This window comes from Vulpes lagopus, chromosome 11 (genome assembly GCF_018345385.1).
Source record: "Vulpes lagopus strain Blue_001 chromosome 11, ASM1834538v1, whole genome shotgun sequence".
Lineage (NCBI taxonomy): Eukaryota > Metazoa > Chordata > Mammalia > Carnivora > Canidae > Vulpes > Vulpes lagopus.
In genome coordinates this window covers 50516456-50533202 of record NC_054834.1, presented here as the reverse complement: position 1 = coordinate 50533202, position 16747 = coordinate 50516456, and the positions used below count along the sequence as shown (strand labels likewise).

Sequence of the window (16747 nt, the reverse complement as noted above, 5' to 3'; positions counted from 1 at the left end):
TTTATTGCTCGATAATAAATAGTCCCAACTTTTATTATCTAGTGGCGGTGTATACAAACAGCTGCAATGCAGGCTGGAAAGAATTGAGTGTTGTAGAAGCACAATAAACGGGAAAAGATGTTCACCGCAAATTTCTGGGGAACCTGGTAAATCAGACAACTGTCCAGGCCTCTTTGTGCCCCGTAGGGCTCATTGCAGACTATGTCATGGGTGACATGACACAGTGCCAGCCCATGAAAACTTTCCCTTGGCTGGTGGTACTAAATGTTGAGACGTTATTGCTTTGCGGTAAAGCAAATACATTTTGTCTGAGTATTTAGTCTATCACCGCCCGCCCTCTACCAGAAGGGAAGCGTCATGCCAGCTCGGCCCGGTTGCACTCCGAAGCAGTACCCGACTCGCAGGAGGTCCTCAGTAAACAGTTGTGGGTGCCAGGGCACAACACCCAGCCTCTACTCAAGCACTCAGCTTGGTGGAATGGAATCCAGATGCCCTTTAAATGCTCCCATTGGCAGAAGATGCCCTCGCAGTTCCCCCCAAAAGAGAGCAGCACCCTCCTCACCCGCCCTTCCCTGGGAACAGTCCCGGCCTCCCCTGTCTGCACCCATGGACCCTGGAGGCTTTGTTTCCGCTGTAAGCCATTGCCTTCTCGACCTTAACTCATTGGACCCAAGCCCGCATGTGACCCAAGCTGAGTCTCTTTTCTGGGACTTGATTTTGCCTTTGTAACGAGAGAGAGGGAATTCTATAAAATGACCTCTGAACCTACTCACAGGTCCAGCGACAAAGAAAGAGGACATACGTAAAATTATGGAACTCATTTTGGAAAAACCGGGCAAGATAGAAAAGCACAAGGAAGGAAATAAAAGTCACCCATTCTTTTTAAAAGATTTTACTTATTTATTCATGAGAGACACACAGAGAGGGGCGGAGACACAGGCAGAGGGAGAAGCAGGCTCCACGCAGGGAGCCCATCGTCGGCCTCGATTCCAGGACTCCGGGGTCACGCCCTGGGCTGAAGGCGGCGCTAAACCATGGAGCCACCTGGGCTGCCCCTAAAAGTCACCCATTTCTCAGAGTTTGTTGTAATGAAAAATGGGAAGCAACCCAGATGCCCCTAAAGAAACAGATAAATAAACTGTGATACCTCAATAGTAGGCACTACTGTCATGGGAAGATCTACAAAACACATGCTAAGTAACCAAAACCAGGCACAGAACAAAATGTGCAATGTGCTACTGTTTACTTATATTTATTTAAAACTACATATTGCATATAAAGGCCTATAAAAATATAAACCCTACTGGTGGCCATAGTTCTCTCTAGAGAAGAGAGATATGAAGATGAACTTTTCGTTTTAATGGGAAATATTTTGTATTATTTGAATGTATTAGGACAGTACCCTTTTTTTTTCTTTTTTTTTTTTATTTATTTATGATAGTCACAGAGAGAGAGGCAGAGACACAGGCAGAGGGAGAAGCAGGCTCCATGCACCGGGAGCCCGATGTGGGATTCGATCCCGTGTCTCCAGGATCGCACCCTGGGCCAAAGGCAGGCGCCAAACCGCTGCGCCACCCAGGGATCCCCTACCCTATTCTTATACTACTTTAATTAAAGGAAAAACTCAAAATTATGAAAAGTAAAGTCAGCTGAGACTGGAGACAGGGAAGGTTTTTTTTATTTAGACCGTTCATTTGAGAGAGAGAGAGAGATAGCAAGAGCAAGCATGAGCCAGGTGTGGGGGTTGGGGGGGATGGAGATGCAGCTCCTGGGAGATCCCAGGACCCCGGGATCATGACCCAAACCGAGGGCAACACTTCACCCCGAGCCCCCCAGGCGCCCCACAAGGAAACCTTTAAAGAAGCTGTGACCACCACGCAACCCTGAGGCGATGGGGCCTGACCTGGGGTAGAAGGAAGGGTGACGAAGAGACAAATGTGTGACAGATTCGGGAGCAGACTTGGGACTTGTGCTTGATTGGATGTAGTGGGATGGACGGGGCCGGGGCAGGGGTGAGAGGCGGCAGGTCGGGGCCGGGGCAGGGGTGAGAGGCGGCGGTGCACACTGGGGAGGGCCGGGAGACCCTGTGCTTCCCTAATGGAGAGCGCAGCGCCGCGGCCGGCTGGGGATGGGGCGGGGGGCACCTGCGTGCATCCCTCCGGGTCACGGTCCGTCTGGACTGGAGGTGGCACGGTGGTTCCTGCCCACGGAGCTCTATGAATCCGCTCGGTAGCCTGTCGGAGCTGGTCCTGGCTAAGCACAGCTTGGTTATTATGAGACGAGTCATTAGTACCCCCCCCCCACCTCCCCCCCCCCACCCCCCCCCCCCCACCTCCACCCCCGCCCGGCCCAGGCCTTGGCTCCCGTGAGTAGCCGGAGATGGAGCGAGCTGTAAATGGTGTAAGGCGTCTCCAGGAGCGAGTCCGCGAGGAGTGAGAACGACTTCAGCAGCCCGATGGCCATGGCTTGCTCACCCACAGACAGACGGCACCGAGGACGCGGGGCCACCGAGGACACAGGGCGTGCTGCTCAATAAAGCTGCCTGCAAAGTCAGGGAAGATTAGGTTTGAAGGAGCGGCTCCAGGGCTCAGCGATGGAGCGTCCACCTTGGGCTCAAGGGTGACCCCTGGTCCCTGATCGAGTCCCTCATCCAGCTCCCCGCCGGGGGATCCTGCTCTCCCTCTGCTTGTCTCTCTATGTCTATCATCAATAAATAAATAGAATCTTTAAAAAAAAGACAGTCCTCAGCTCAGAAATGAAACTGTCCATGCCAACGAGTGAACCCCAAGGCCAAATTTGATTTGCAATCAGGTCTCCCCTCCAGCTGGGGCCTCCTTCCTGTCCTGCCCCTCTGCCCCGCATCCCTAGCTTTGGAAGGCGTCTCTGAGCCCTCCCAGGCACTAGGGGAGCCAGGAGAGGGGACATTGGTACCTAAGAAGGGCTTGGGGGCGCCTGGATGGCTCCGGGATTCAGCGGCTGCCCTCTGTTCAGGTGGGGATCCTGAGGTCCTGGAGGGAGACTGAGTCAGGCTCCCTGTGCTCCTACCCCGCCTGCACGAGCGCACGCACGCGCGCGTGCGCTCTATCAAATCAATACAATCTTTATTTTTTTTTTTTTAATTTTTATTTATTTATGATAGTCACAGAGAGAGAGAGAGAGGCAGAGACACAGGCAGAGGGAGAAGCAGGCTCCACGCACCGGGAGCCCGACGTGGGATTCGATCCCGGGTCTCCAGGATCGCGCCCCGGGCCAAAGGCAGGCGCCAAACCACTGCGCCACCCAGGGATCCCAATACAATCTTTATTTTTAAAAAAAAAAAAGAAGAAGAAGAAGGAAATGGGCAGCCCGGGTGGCTCAGCGGTTTAGGGCTGCCTTCAGCCCAGGGTGTGACCCTGGAGGCCCCGGATCGAGTCCCACATCGGGCTCCCTGAATGGAGCCTGCTTCTCTCTCTGCCTCAGTCTCTCTCTCTCTCTCTCTCTCTCTCTCTCTCTCTCATGAATAAATAAATAAAATCTTTTTTAAAAAAGAAAGAAGAAAGGTCTTGAACCGGGCGCCACTCCAGACATGGGTAGAAACTAGGTCTCAGGCCTGGGCCACCCTGTGGGCCTCCAGGAGGGGCTGATTCACTGTCCTCCATCACCGCCTTGTCCCTGCTGCCCTTGACCCTTGTCACGGGGCTTTGTCACTCTCAGGCAGAAGGTCCCTGGGGCGGGCCTCTGGATGGCCCTTCACCTCCCAGCCGCAGGGCCCGCCCCCTGGCTCCCACAGCAGCTCGGGATACAGGTGGGTCCCCAGGTCCCCACCTCCTCCCTGCAGGTGGGTCCCCAGGTCCCCACCTCCTCCCTGCGGCCCCAGGAGAGCCAGACTTGCTCAGCACGCCTCCAGCAGCAGGCTTGGCCTCTCCGGCCACCGGCACCGGAGTCCTCCAAAGGGAGTCCACTGGGTCCTCCAAAGGGACCCAGGCTCGAGGGACGGAGAGAGCCAGGCCCTCGGCAGCCCAGGTCTCTAAGCACATCTGTCAGAAACAAAACCGAGCCAAACCTCAGCAATTCCTCCTTGTGCGCCCTTTTTATATTTATTTATTTAATTTGTTTATTTATTTATTATTTATTTATTTATTTTATATCCATTTATTATTAGTTTGTTTATTTCTTTATATTTCATATTTGTTATTATTTATTATTTATTATTTACTTATTTTAATATTCTTTTTTTAGCAGATTTTATTTATTTATTCGTGAGACACAGAGGCAGAGACCCAAGCAGAGGAGGGAGCACCCGAGGCGGGACTCGATCCCAGGACCCGGGGTCACGCCCTGAGCGTTGGGCGGATGCTCCGCCGCTGAGCCCCCCCGGGGCGCCCCCGCGGTGACGATCCTCGTGTGAGCCCAAGTGTTTGCTGACCACTGCGGGAGCGTGCTCTGCACACAGTGAGCTGACTCGCCCTCTGCGGCTCCCCGCTGGAACCGTCCCAGCCGCCTGTGTGGACCACGAGCCGACTAGCATCCCGGGGTCGCCCTCCGCGCCGCCGGGAGTCTGCCCCCCGCTCCCAGGAGCCCGCGCGGCTGGAGCCGCCGCCGCCCTTTGCACCGCCGGGCGGCAGGGGGCGCTCGCGGCCCCTGCGGCGCGCCGTCCGCCCGTGGAGGCCGCTCCCTGCGCGCCGGGCGCTCCGCAGACGTGGGGGGCGGGGCCGGGCTGAGCGCGGTGACCGGCGGCGGCCCTGGCGGCGGCGGGAGGCGTGAGGGTGCGGGTCGCGGGCTCGGACGGCGGCGGCGGCCAGCGCGACGACAGCGCGACGGGCCCGGGCTTGGCGCTCAGCATGCCGAGCGTGGAGGAGCTTTACCGCAACTACGGCATTCTGGCCGACGCCACGGAGCAAGTGGGCCAGGTGGGTCCCCGCGGCCTGCAGGGCCCGGCGCCCGCGGCCTCCGGCGGCGCCCCCAGGCCCGGCCCCCGCTCCCGCCCCCCGCTGCTCCCCGCGCAGCCCCGCCCTCGGCCAGCCAACCGGGAGCTCTCGGGCCGCGGCACGGCGAAGCAGCAGCGGCCCTGCGCGGGTCGGGGGAAGCGGGAGCGGGGCGCGGGCTGCGGCCTGGAGAGTTCCCCGGGCGCCCCTGGGGGGGGATGGGGGATGGGTGCCCCCCCGGGAAGTGGTGAACGAGGATGGGTGTCCCCCGGAAGGTGGTGAATAGGAAGGATGGGTGCCCCCCGGAGAGTGATAAGAAAGATGGGTGCCCCCCTTCCCCCTGGAAAGTGATAGGAAGGATGGGTGCTCCCCCGGAAGGTGGTGAATAAGAAGAATGGGTGCTCTCCTTCCCCATGGAAAGTGATAAATAAGGATGGGTGCCCCCCGGGAAGTGGTGAATAGGAAGGATGGGTGCCCCCTTTCCCCCTGGAAAGTGATAAATAAGAAGGATGGGTGCCCCCCAGGAAGTGGTGAACGAGGATGGGTGCCCCCCGGAAGGTGGTGAATAGGAAGGATGGGTGCCCCCCTTCCCCCCCGGAAGTGGTGAATAAGAAGGATGGGTGCCCCCCTTCCCCCCGGAAAGTGATAAACAAGAAGGATGGGTGCCCCCCCCCAAAGTGTTGTGCAGGAGACAGACCGGCGGGGGCGGGTGGGGGGGGGACAGGCAGCTGTAAACAGCCGCCACAGGAGCCCCCCGCAGTGTGTCCCCAAGACACAGTTTGAGCATGGGCTCAAACTTGGGCTCCTTTGCGAGTTTTCAGGGACCCGAGTCCACTGAACTTACGGGGTTGGGAGGGCGGTGTGTTTTGGTGGAGAAGAAGCGGCTCTCCCAGAAGTGCGGCTGATCAGTGTTGTTAGAGATCTTAGGCCGCGTCTTCTGGGTGCTTAGAACCCGGTGTGATTCCCCTGCTCCTCTGTCGACCGAGTGGGAAGTGGCAGGTCCTGTCGTTGACCCGGCCCTCCTGGCCCCCTTTTTCTGGACACACGTAATTCAGGTAACTTCTTTCTGAGCCAAACACCACCACCGGAGTTGGGATGTTGGGGCCTTCCTTAAGCTTCCCCCAGAGTTGCAGATTCACCAGCGTAAAGTACCAGGTTACTTTCCTCCCCTGTGTATTTCCATCTGTTAGGGAAGTTTGAGGGTGTCAGTGAGAAATGTACCAAGGGCATGTTGTAGGATGTAGGACAGGTGAGTGTAGGTCAGCCCCCAGGGAGGAATTCTCGGCCCAGTAAGACAAAATTGGAAAACCTATCATCAATCATATTTTGATTTCGTCGTCGTTGTCCCTAGCAAGATTTAGTAGTGAAGGTATTCTCCTTCATCGTGATAGAGTTGAGGAAGATCGTGGCAAACTATTCCTGAAATTGACTTTACCACGGATCAGCTGAGGAGATAGGTAGAAGCTAGAACAGTGATTCTCAGTTTGTGGATATGCCTCCCAAAGACGTACGTCAGGAATTTTTTAGGGAAACTAGAAGCAGTAGACATGGTCATGTCCCATACCTGCGCCCTCACTTTTTGCTGTATAGTAAAAAAAAAAGTTGACAGCCACCTACTTAGAGTCTTAGGGCAAACAGAATCCAAACTGGAATTTCACAGATCCATCCTGAATACTTGAGAGTGGCTGACGTTTTCCTTTTAGTGTCATCTTTAATCTTAAATATCAGGTAAGAGTGAGAGTTCTCCCTCAAGACGTTCAAGGAAACGTCTTTTTCAAGGCATAAATCTGCTTTCAATTTGGAAAGAGGGTTTAAGAGACAAGTTTTAAAAAAAAAAAAAAAAAAACGAAGAGGGGCTTTTTCATTCAGGCTTCAGTGAAGGCCCACAGTTTCATTTATTCAGTACATTCTTTGAGCGCCTACCACGTGCTAAACACTGTGCTAGTTGCTAAAATTTTAGCATGATTCCTTAGCAGGATGTGAGATCGGCACCTTCACGACACTGCAGTGACAGCTGTCAGGCAACTGTTTGAGACGAAAAGACCTGTGCATAATGAAGTGCAGGGACTTGACAGCCTCATTGAATTCTGCGAGGACTGAAGCTGGCCAAATCGTAGTGGCTACTAATTCTGCTCTATTGTGGAATAACTTTTCCTTTTTTAGAGAAAAATCCTAAAACTGCACACTGAAAAAGATAGTGGGTTTCAGGATATTGCATGTGAATTTTAACTAAAAGCAAGAGCCAACTTAATGGAAGGAACGCCCCTGATGATTTTTTAATGAGAGTTTACATTCTTAGTGTACCAAACCCTGATTTTCATTTAACTTACAAGGTTTACAGTCAAGGGTCATTTCCTAGCAGGTACCTATCTGGACATTTCGGAGACCATATTTGAATTTTTAGTCTAGAACTTCTAATGTTTATTTTTATCCTTTGTCAAAGAGCTGAGTACCAAGTTGCTCGTGCTGCTGCCATGAAGGGAGTGCCCTCTTTGCTACTGCCAATACTCCTTTGAGAGTAATGCTTTCTGAATATATTAGGAAAAACACAAGTTCTCCGAGGTTTATCGGCAAATTTTCCTCAAACAGATCAGATCTTTTCTCTGGATGAACCTCCTTGGCACTGTGAATTCATTTATAGTACTTGAGACTTGTATTTTATTTCCCTGAGGACTTTTCTTATCCCCTTACTAAACTATAAAGTCTTGAGGTTAAGACTCATTTTTTTGTCTCTCTCCTCGCACTGTGCCTTGTTCTTCAGTAGACATTTTTTTCTTTAAAGTAGAAGTACATTCAGAGAAAGAGCAAGTATAATTATATTAATAATAAAGTTAATAATTACACAATTAATGTAATGTGCTATATAATAAATCATACATCAATGTAATTACTGTGCGTACATAATGTAAATGAAGATGAGAACTTTATACGCTCACATCATATATTTAAAGCATGAGTGTGTTTTCTAATAAGCAAGGATAGCAAGTGATAAATTCTAACTGAAGCATAATACAGTGCCTCAAAACCTTCCAGTCTCCCTGTCGTCTTCCCTCCTGTAGCTCCTGTTTTCCACCTGCCGTTCAGCTCCCCTTCCCCCTACTCGGCTTCTGCTACTGCTTCCTCAGTTTTCCTTCCTCGGCTGTGTGTTCATTTACTCCCCAACTCCCTTCCCACTGTACTCTGCCTAGAGCACCCGAATGGCCATAATAGAGCAAGCTGTGGTCCACTATTTACATTTGTTTCTAATTTTTGCGAATTTATTTAATTTTTAAATGTAGATATATTTAGTTTTGTATTATGTAGTTAAATTTTTTTTTTTAAGTTAAAAAAAAGAAAAAAGCCAAACCCCTGTGAAGGGACCGGGGCAGTTAGGCTGAGCTAAGCTCAGTAATGCCAGAACTCCCAAATTCTCCTTTGTTCTCTTACCTGGGAGTATACTGGCTCTTCACAGAAGATTGTAGGCTGGATGGACTTCTGTAAGTTCATGAAATAGCACTCTTGGTGCCTTTTTTTACATGGTTAGCTAAAATCACAGACCAGCCAAGTTGGTAATCTCTGAAAAATAAGCAAAAGTGTTGTTGTCAATAATGTAATAATGTTGGATGGTGACAGATGGCAACTACACTTAATTGTAGTGAGCACTAATACGTAGGACTGTCCGATCATTATGTTGTACATCTGTATGTCAGCCACATTACATACAAACTAGGTTTATTGAGTTAAGAAAATAATAAATAAAGCTTGCGTTATCTGTTTTCTTTTTATGTGATACTTGAGAAATATGTTGAAACTACATTGTTCCTTCTCTGAAATAATTGTTTAGGGGCGCCTGGGTGGTACAGTTGGTTAAGCAGCCAGCTCTTGGTTTCGGCTCAGGTCATGGTCTCCAGGTTGTGAGATCGAGGCCCTTGTAGCGCTCTGTGCTGGGCAGAGTCTGCTTGAGAGTCTCCCTCTCCTCCTCCTCCTCCCACTCCAGCTCATGAGCGTGCCCCCTCCCCCCTCAAATAAATAAATCTTAATAAAGAAAACAGTTGTTTATTTCTTAGAAGCTGCATCCTGGTCTCAAACATGGCTTTACCTGGCATGTCACTGATCACTTAAATATATTGGTTGTGTTTTGACAATCACTGTCACAAATTTTTTTATTGTAGAAATCTGCTGAACGTGGATCTTACTGTAGCTTTTTACTTGAAAATATTTTAGTGATTTCTTTAGAGTTTGCTTTGTAAATTTGCTGTTAAAAACACACACAAATATGTAGTTTCAGGATGCATGAAAATATTTACAACTAAAACTTATTAGGATCACGAATCTATCTAGCTGAAATATACTGTTGTGTTGTAGGAGAAAAAAAATAAGCAGTACCATGTGGTATTTGGGGCACTTTATTATGGTTACAGTCTGCCTGTCACTAAATCACTGTGATCACTGAAGATCTCCCTTATATTTTGTTTCCTGCTTTGAAAACTGGAAGTAGTAAGTTTAGGGAGATTTTGTAAAAAGTCTTGTCACTACACTACAGTTGAAGACAAAGAACTGGCAAAGAAGAGCATTTTATTTTGCATTCTATAAAGGGTAATCAGTTTGAAGTCTGTTCGTAACATTTATAGAAATTATTTGATAAAACTGATGCCTACCAGCGGTAGAAACTTTGATTTCTGGTTTGAATATATTAAAATGCTTAACTTTTCAAAGCACTTGCTGTGTTTGGGATGCTGTATGTCAGTATACATGCCTGTATGGAGGCTGTATTTAGGACCCAGATTTTACCTTTTATGGTCCTTGATCTGGCAAGGATCTTCCTCTTTCTTCCTCTCTCCTGTTGTTAACAGAGATCTCAGAACTTAAAGAAGCTTGGTACTGGGAAAAAGTCTTGATTGGAGCCCATCAGAACTATGTTCAGGTCTGGATCTGCTACTTGACTAGCAATGTAGCTAGCTCTGGACAAATTATTTCACTTTCTGAGCTTTGGTTTTCTCATGCAAAATCTAGGGAGAGTAGTAACACCTAAATCACAGGATTTCTGTGAGGCATGTATACAAGGCATTACTCGGTCCCAGTAGGCTTTGAATACATGTTGCTAATGATTTCTTTTTATTCTATTCAGATTTTTTTTTTCTTAGCAAGAGAATTGTTCGAAGTAAGGATTCTTCATTTAATTTTAGACAACGTAAGGAATTTCTTCAAAAGGCTTTATAAAGCTTTATTTGATTTAAAGGAAATTGGATTTGATACCCTGCAAAAAGTAAGGACATCAAAACTGTTTAAAACTGCGATTTTATGAAGTCTCTCTGGGAGATTGAGGAAACCACAGAATGTACAGTGGTAGAGAAGTTAGCCATAATTTTTCAAACCTTTGCATTAAAAAGCACATAATATACTTTTGAAGTAGTAACTCCTGAAGACTGATTATGTTTCTGCATTTCATGAAGAAGCAAATTAATTCAGAGAAATTTTTCTTATTTAGGAGTTGGTGTTATGTTTAAGATATTAAAAGGAGTCATCAATCAGTTGAATTTTAGTTTTTTAGAACTACTTTTTAGAATTTATGTTTTTTAGATAGGTTGATAGTATTTGAACTTTTAATCTAATATTTTTGCAGAACATATTAAAACCTATGCCTTTAAAAGGTCTCATTGTGACCATAGCCTTTTGATACTAGAACACTATTTTTGATAGTAAAGTTCTTAATTAGGATCCTACTGTACCTAAATAACTTCGCATTTTGCTTTACTTTTTTCCACTTAACATAGTATTGTCCATGAGAAAAGTTACTATAAAACTAAAGTTTGGGCAATTCCATAATCCATTGGATTTTTATTGGTTATTTTCCTTTTGGTGGCATGAAGTATCTAAAGCACGTCCAAAGCAGTTAGAACATTGTGTTGAACAGAGTAGAAACACTAAGTGCACATTTGGTATTATTATAATGTTTAATGCATTTCAGTAATTAGAAGTTTTATCCTTATGTCCGAACAGAAAATATATCTATAATCTCAGGATTTATTACTCCTCTTTGCCAGCCTGCTCATTGTCATTTAAGAAAACGACTAGTTTTGGGCGCCTGGGTGGCTCATTGGTGGAGCGTCAGCCTGCAGCTCAGGCCGTGACCCCGGGGTCCTGGGATCAAGTCCTGCATCGGGCTGCCTGTGAGGAGCCTGCTTCTCCCTCTGCCTGTGTCTCTGCCTCTCTTTCTGTGTCTCATGAACAAATAAATAAAATATTTTTTTAAAAAAAGAAAAGGACTAGTTTGGTGGTAAGAGTGTAAGAGGGATTGGGAACTCGTTGACTCTTCACATCATGAGGATCTGAGAGAAGCACTTTTGAAGTTTCTTTTTGAAAGGAAACAAATGAGTGGTATCCAGGTGGCTCATTCGATTAAGCATCCAACTCTTGATTTCAGCTCAGGTCGTGATTTCAGGATTGTGAGGTCAAGCCCCTTGCTGGGCTCTGCACTGAGCATGGAGTCTGCTGGAGACTCCCTCTCCCTCTTGCCCACCTCCAGTGTGCATGCATGTGTGCACTTACGTGCGTATGCACACTTTCTCTCTTTCTCTCTCATAAATAAGTAAAAGGAAACCAATGCGTTTTGAATGTATTATTCTAATATAAAGTTAAATATGTGACATTAGACTCTATCTTAATCCAAGGTTGACTATCTAGAATGAATTGTCGTTTTGTATTATAAAATAAATGAAACTAAAAAAGTTTCCTAACCTTCCTGTTACTGCTTAATTTTAAGATGGTATTCTCTCCACCTTCATCATTTCTAACTGCAATCAGATGAATATGATTAAGTAAATGTAACACAATTCTTTGAGAATTCTGTAACATTCATTATATTTAAACCATGATACGGTCGCAAGGTCAGGGTCAGAAATCACTAGTACGAAGGAAGCGTTGGTGTGTCAACAAACTTACTTGCTTTCTCCATTTAAAATTCAAGTCATCCTTCTCTCTTCCCCATTTGACAAATAATGTTTAGGGGGCAGGGGAGAAGATGGTAGGAAGATAGGTGCCCTTTGCCCTTTCCTGGGCAAAGGAAGCAAAAGGAAGCAAAGGAAGATGGTAGGAAGATAGGTGCCCTTTGCCCTTTCCTGGGCAAAGGAAGCAAAAGGAGCCTGAGCAGTCGTTTGCAACGTCTTGGTCACCAGCCAACCCATTCAGCAAAGAAGCCGTACAAATGTGATGACTGTGGGAAAAGCTTCACATGGAATTCGGAGCTGAAAAGACACAAGCGCGTACACACAGGGGAGAGGCCCTACACATGCGGAGAGTGTGGGAACTGCTTTGGGCGCCAGTCTACTCTAAAGCTGCACCAGAGGATCCACACCGGAGAGAAGCCATACCAGTGCAGCCAATGTGGGAAAAGTTTTCGCCAGAGCTCAAACCTCCACCAGCACCACAGACTCCACCACGGGGACTGAGAGCAAGCCTCATTCTCCCTGTTCAGAAGGAAAGCATCTATAAGGCTTCTGTGTTTCTCCTTCCCCTGACTTGCATGTAAATCACAGACTGTGTGTGTGACTTACAGGGAAAGCAAGAAGTCCTCAAGGAATGCCAGTACATATTTGGCTGCTGAGGAGTCCCAGAAGACATCATGGGGGATGTGACCCTGTCAGTGACAGAGTGAAGAGATGTCAGGTCTGGGTGTTAGGTGAGAGAGAACTGAGGTCTCTGCTTTCCAGCAGAAAGTAACTGCTAAGACAATCTGGCTGATCCTGCAGGTGCCCCTGTCCCTTTATTTATTCTCTAAATACGTTCAAGGGTAAATCACACATATAGTTAATGTACTGTCATACCAGACAATCTTTATCACATACACACTTCTTTAATAAAGATTAGTGACCCACTAGAAAAAAAAAAAAAAAGGCAATTTAAGCAGTAAAACTCCAAAAATAAGCCCTACTTTTTAGCCTATGTAAAACTTTTCTAATTTACAGCAGACTCAAACAAATTTGTTTAGCTTCCCATTCTTAAAAATTGTTTTTCTGCTTTATTCTTTCTTTCAGCATAAAGATGCCTATCAAGTGATACTAGATGGTGTGAAAGGTGGTACAAAGGAAAAAAGATTAGCAGCCCAGTTTATTCCGAAATTCTTTAAACATTTTCCAGAATTGGCTGATTCTGCTATCAATGCACAGTTAGACCTCTGTGAGGATGAAGATGTATCAGTAAGTTTATGATTGATGCTTTCAGCAAGCTTTCAGATGTCTCACTTGCCATTTTCAGACTTTTTCTCTGTGCAGCTAATGTAATTGAAGCACCAGTCATATCAGTGCACAATGAAATACTGCAGTGTGGTTCGGCATGATGCCATACTGAGACTTAAATCTATGTTTAAGAAAATGTATTCTCAGGGATCCCTGGGTGGCGCAGCGGTTTGGCGCCTGCCTTTGGCCCGGGGCGCGATCCTGGAGACCCGGGATCGAATCCCACGTCGGGCTCCCGGTGCATGGAGCCTGTTTCTCCCTCTGCCTGTCTCTGCCTCTCTCTCTCTCTCTCTCTCTCTCTGTGACTATCATGAATAAATAAATAAAATCTTAAAAAAAAAAAAATTAAAAAAAAAAAAAGAAAATGTATTCTCAAAAAAAGGAAAGAAAATGTATTCTCTCACCACCTCTCAACTGTGAAAAAGGCATAGAATCACAAAATGTTTTGCTTATCTGTTATCACTTTTTTTCATGGATTATTATACATTGTGCACATGAAATTAGACTGTTAGTTTTCAATTTGTACTTGCTTAGATATTTAAAATATTAAGTGTTACAACATATAACATAGGGGTTAGTTTCAACACCCCTAACTCCTATGCATGGAAAAAATAATAATAATTGGTCTGTGTAATCATTACATGTGACTACTAGAATAAGAATAAATAGTTTTTCCTTGAAACATAATTAACTATCAGCATTTCTGGCTGCTGATACAGGTTCCTAAGAATTTTCAATTATCACCTCCTGACTTTTCAAATGAAATTAGTGAATTGCCAACATTTTATGCACAATTCGCTAGATACAACTTCTGTCCATTTTCATTTCAAACTAAATCAAGACCACAAATTTGGAATTAAGTACAGAATCTATTCACAATCTAATCTAATACAATCTATGTTGTATTAAGTAGTTATACTGGAAATTCTTTTTAATTTTTTTTAATAATAAATTTATTTTTTATTGGTGTTCAATTTGCCAACATACAGAATAACACCCAGTGCTCATCCCGTCAAGTGCCCCCCTCAGTGCCCGCCACCCAGTCACCGCCACCCCCCGCCCTCCTCCCCTTCCACCACCCCCAGTTCGTTTCTATACTGGGAATTCTAAAGTAAATACAGTTACTGGATAGGTCATTGCCACTCTAGCCATCTGTAGTAGATACCTAAAGATAGTAAAGGCCCAACAGCTATACTGTAATCAGTATATATAAACTGTTGTTTATGATCTCAAAACCTGTCTACTCCAATCAGGTAATTTTTCTTTTTTTTTTTTTTTTTTTTTTTTTTACTTTGCACACTCTTTAGAATAATTATCTATTCAACACATAGTTATTGAGTTTCTTCTATGTGCCTGACAACCTGCTTGGCCTTGGCATGAATGATCATATTTAAACTCAACAGCCCTTTTTTTTTTAATAATAAATTTATTTTTTTATTGGTGTTCAATTTGCCAACATACAGAATAACACCCAGTGCTCATCCCATCAAGTGCCCCCCTCAGTGCCCGTCACCCATTCACCCCCACCCCCCGCCCTCCTCCCCTTCCACCACCCCTAGTTCGTTTCCCAGAGTTAGGAGTCTCTCATGTGCTGTCTCCCTTTCTGAGATTTCCTACCCATTTCTTCTCCCTTCCCTTCTATCCCCTTTCACTATTATTTATATTCCCCCAAATGAATGAGACCATATAATGTTTGTCCTTCTCCAATTGACTTATTTTCCTCAGCATAATACCCTCCAGTTCCACCCACGTCGAAGCAAATGGTATTTGTCGTTTCTAATGGCTGAGGAATATTCCATTGTATACATAAACCACATCTTCTTTATCCATTCATCTTTCGATGGACACCGAGGCTCCTTCCACAGTTTGGCTATTGTGGACATTGCTGCTAGAAACATCGGGGTGCAGGTGTCCCGGCATTTCAGTGCATCTGTATCTTTGGGGTAAATCCCCAGCAGTGCAATTGCTGGGTCGTAGGGCAGATCTATTTTTACCTCCTTGAGGAACCTCCACACAGTTTTCCAGAGTGGCTGCACCAGTTCACATTCCCACCAACAGTGCAAGAGGGTTCCCCTTTCTTCACATCCTCTCCAACATTTGTGGTTTCCTCCCTTGTTAATTTTCCCCATTCTCACTGGGGTGAGGTGGGATCTCATTGTGGTTTTGATTTGTTCCAATCAGGTAATTGTATTTCACATCACTTCCTACCACACTTTTAATTATACTGTGAAGCTTGAATATTAATTTGGAGTAAATTATTTCTAAAACTGCTAGAAGTCTCTGTTGATGATAATATTTGGTTAATTTTTTGTTTGAAATTATATTCAGATTCGACGGCAAGCAATTAAAGAGCTGCCTCAGTTTGCCACTGGAGAAAATCTTCCCCGAGTGGCAGATATACTAACCCAACTTCTGCAGACAGGTAAGGAATTCTCTTATTATTACTCTTTTATCTAAATATAACTTGTCTTTGGAAAAAATGACTCTTTTTAGCTTTTTTTTTCTTTGTGACTGAAGAGTATTACCTCTAATCGAAATTAAAATTCTTTTTTTTCATTCAGTAATAGGAAGCTTATTGGATTACCAAATTCCTAATGTTTTTATTTGTTTTTAATTCTGCTTATAAGACATAGTGATTCTTTTGGGAATTTTGATGTATCATGATTTTTCTCCCCAATTTCCTGTAGTTTTCTTAATTGTACTATCTTAACATAAAGCTTTCCCTGATACAAGGTATGTTTTCTTGGTACTTGAGAAGAATGCTTAGTTATATGTCTGCTTTCCATATAATCTGTGAGAAACTATGCTGAACCTTAGATCTGAAAATAAAGCAAGTATTTTTTCATTCATTGCATTCATACGTTGTACTACTTGTTCTTTATCCAGATGACTCTGCAGAATTTAACTTAGTGAACAACGCCCTGTTAAGTATATTTAAGATGGATGCAAAAGGTAAGGGCCCACTTGTTCTTGATGTGTTAAAAAATAACAATAATTGACATTATTCATTAAAGATTAAAGTCAGATTCACCCACAGATCTATTTCATAAAAGCTGTAAGTGTTCTTTAAAAAAGCTGCTTGGTAAAGATATTTGTGACTCAAAAAACCAGCAGAAGTAATTGCAAAAACAGATACAACTTTCCATTAGAAATCGGTTGGAAGACTCCCTTTCCCACATTAAAGAGATTCTCTAAAATACCTTAGTTTAGGGATCCCTGGGTGGCGCAGCGGTTTGGCGCCTGCCTTTGGCCCAGGGCGTGATCCTGGAGACGCGGGATCGAATCCCACGTCGGGCTCCCAGTGCATGGAGCCTGCTTCTCCCTCTGCCTATGTCTCTGCCTCTCTCTCTCTCTCTCTCTCTCTCTCTGTCTCTGTGACTATCATAAATAAAAATTAAAAAATAAAATAAAATAAAATACCTTAGTTTATTTTTATTAATAATAATTAAAAAGAAAGTCATTCTCAAGCTGATTCTGAATCCATGAACAATTGCATGTGATTACTGTTATGGTTGGGGCTGTAGAAATTTCTAACTAATTTAGCCAGAAGCCGTGATATTCAGGATGCTTATTAACTCACCAGAAAAGAAATACTGTTAAATGAGTTAAACAGGAAAACTCTGTTAAGAT

At 45.2% G+C, this 16747-nt stretch overlaps 1 protein-coding gene across 3 annotated transcripts in view; it reads left to right on the top strand.

Moving 5' to 3' along the window:
• Nucleotides 1–4695: 4695 nt before the first annotated feature.
• API5 (apoptosis inhibitor 5) overlaps nucleotides 4696–16747 on the top strand; it is a 29925-nt gene continuing 17873 nt past the window's right edge. For all 3 annotated transcript variants that reach the window (XM_041722574.1, XM_041722572.1, XM_041722573.1), the window contains exons 1-4: nucleotides 4696–4889; nucleotides 12917–13078; nucleotides 15446–15539; nucleotides 16004–16069. In XM_041722574.1, the coding sequence (XP_041578508.1) occupies nucleotides 4821–4889; nucleotides 12917–13078; nucleotides 15446–15539; nucleotides 16004–16069 (391 nt within the window). In that variant the 5' untranslated portion in view covers nucleotides 4696–4820. The remainder of the gene's footprint in view (nucleotides 4890–12916; nucleotides 13079–15445; nucleotides 15540–16003; nucleotides 16070–16747) is intronic.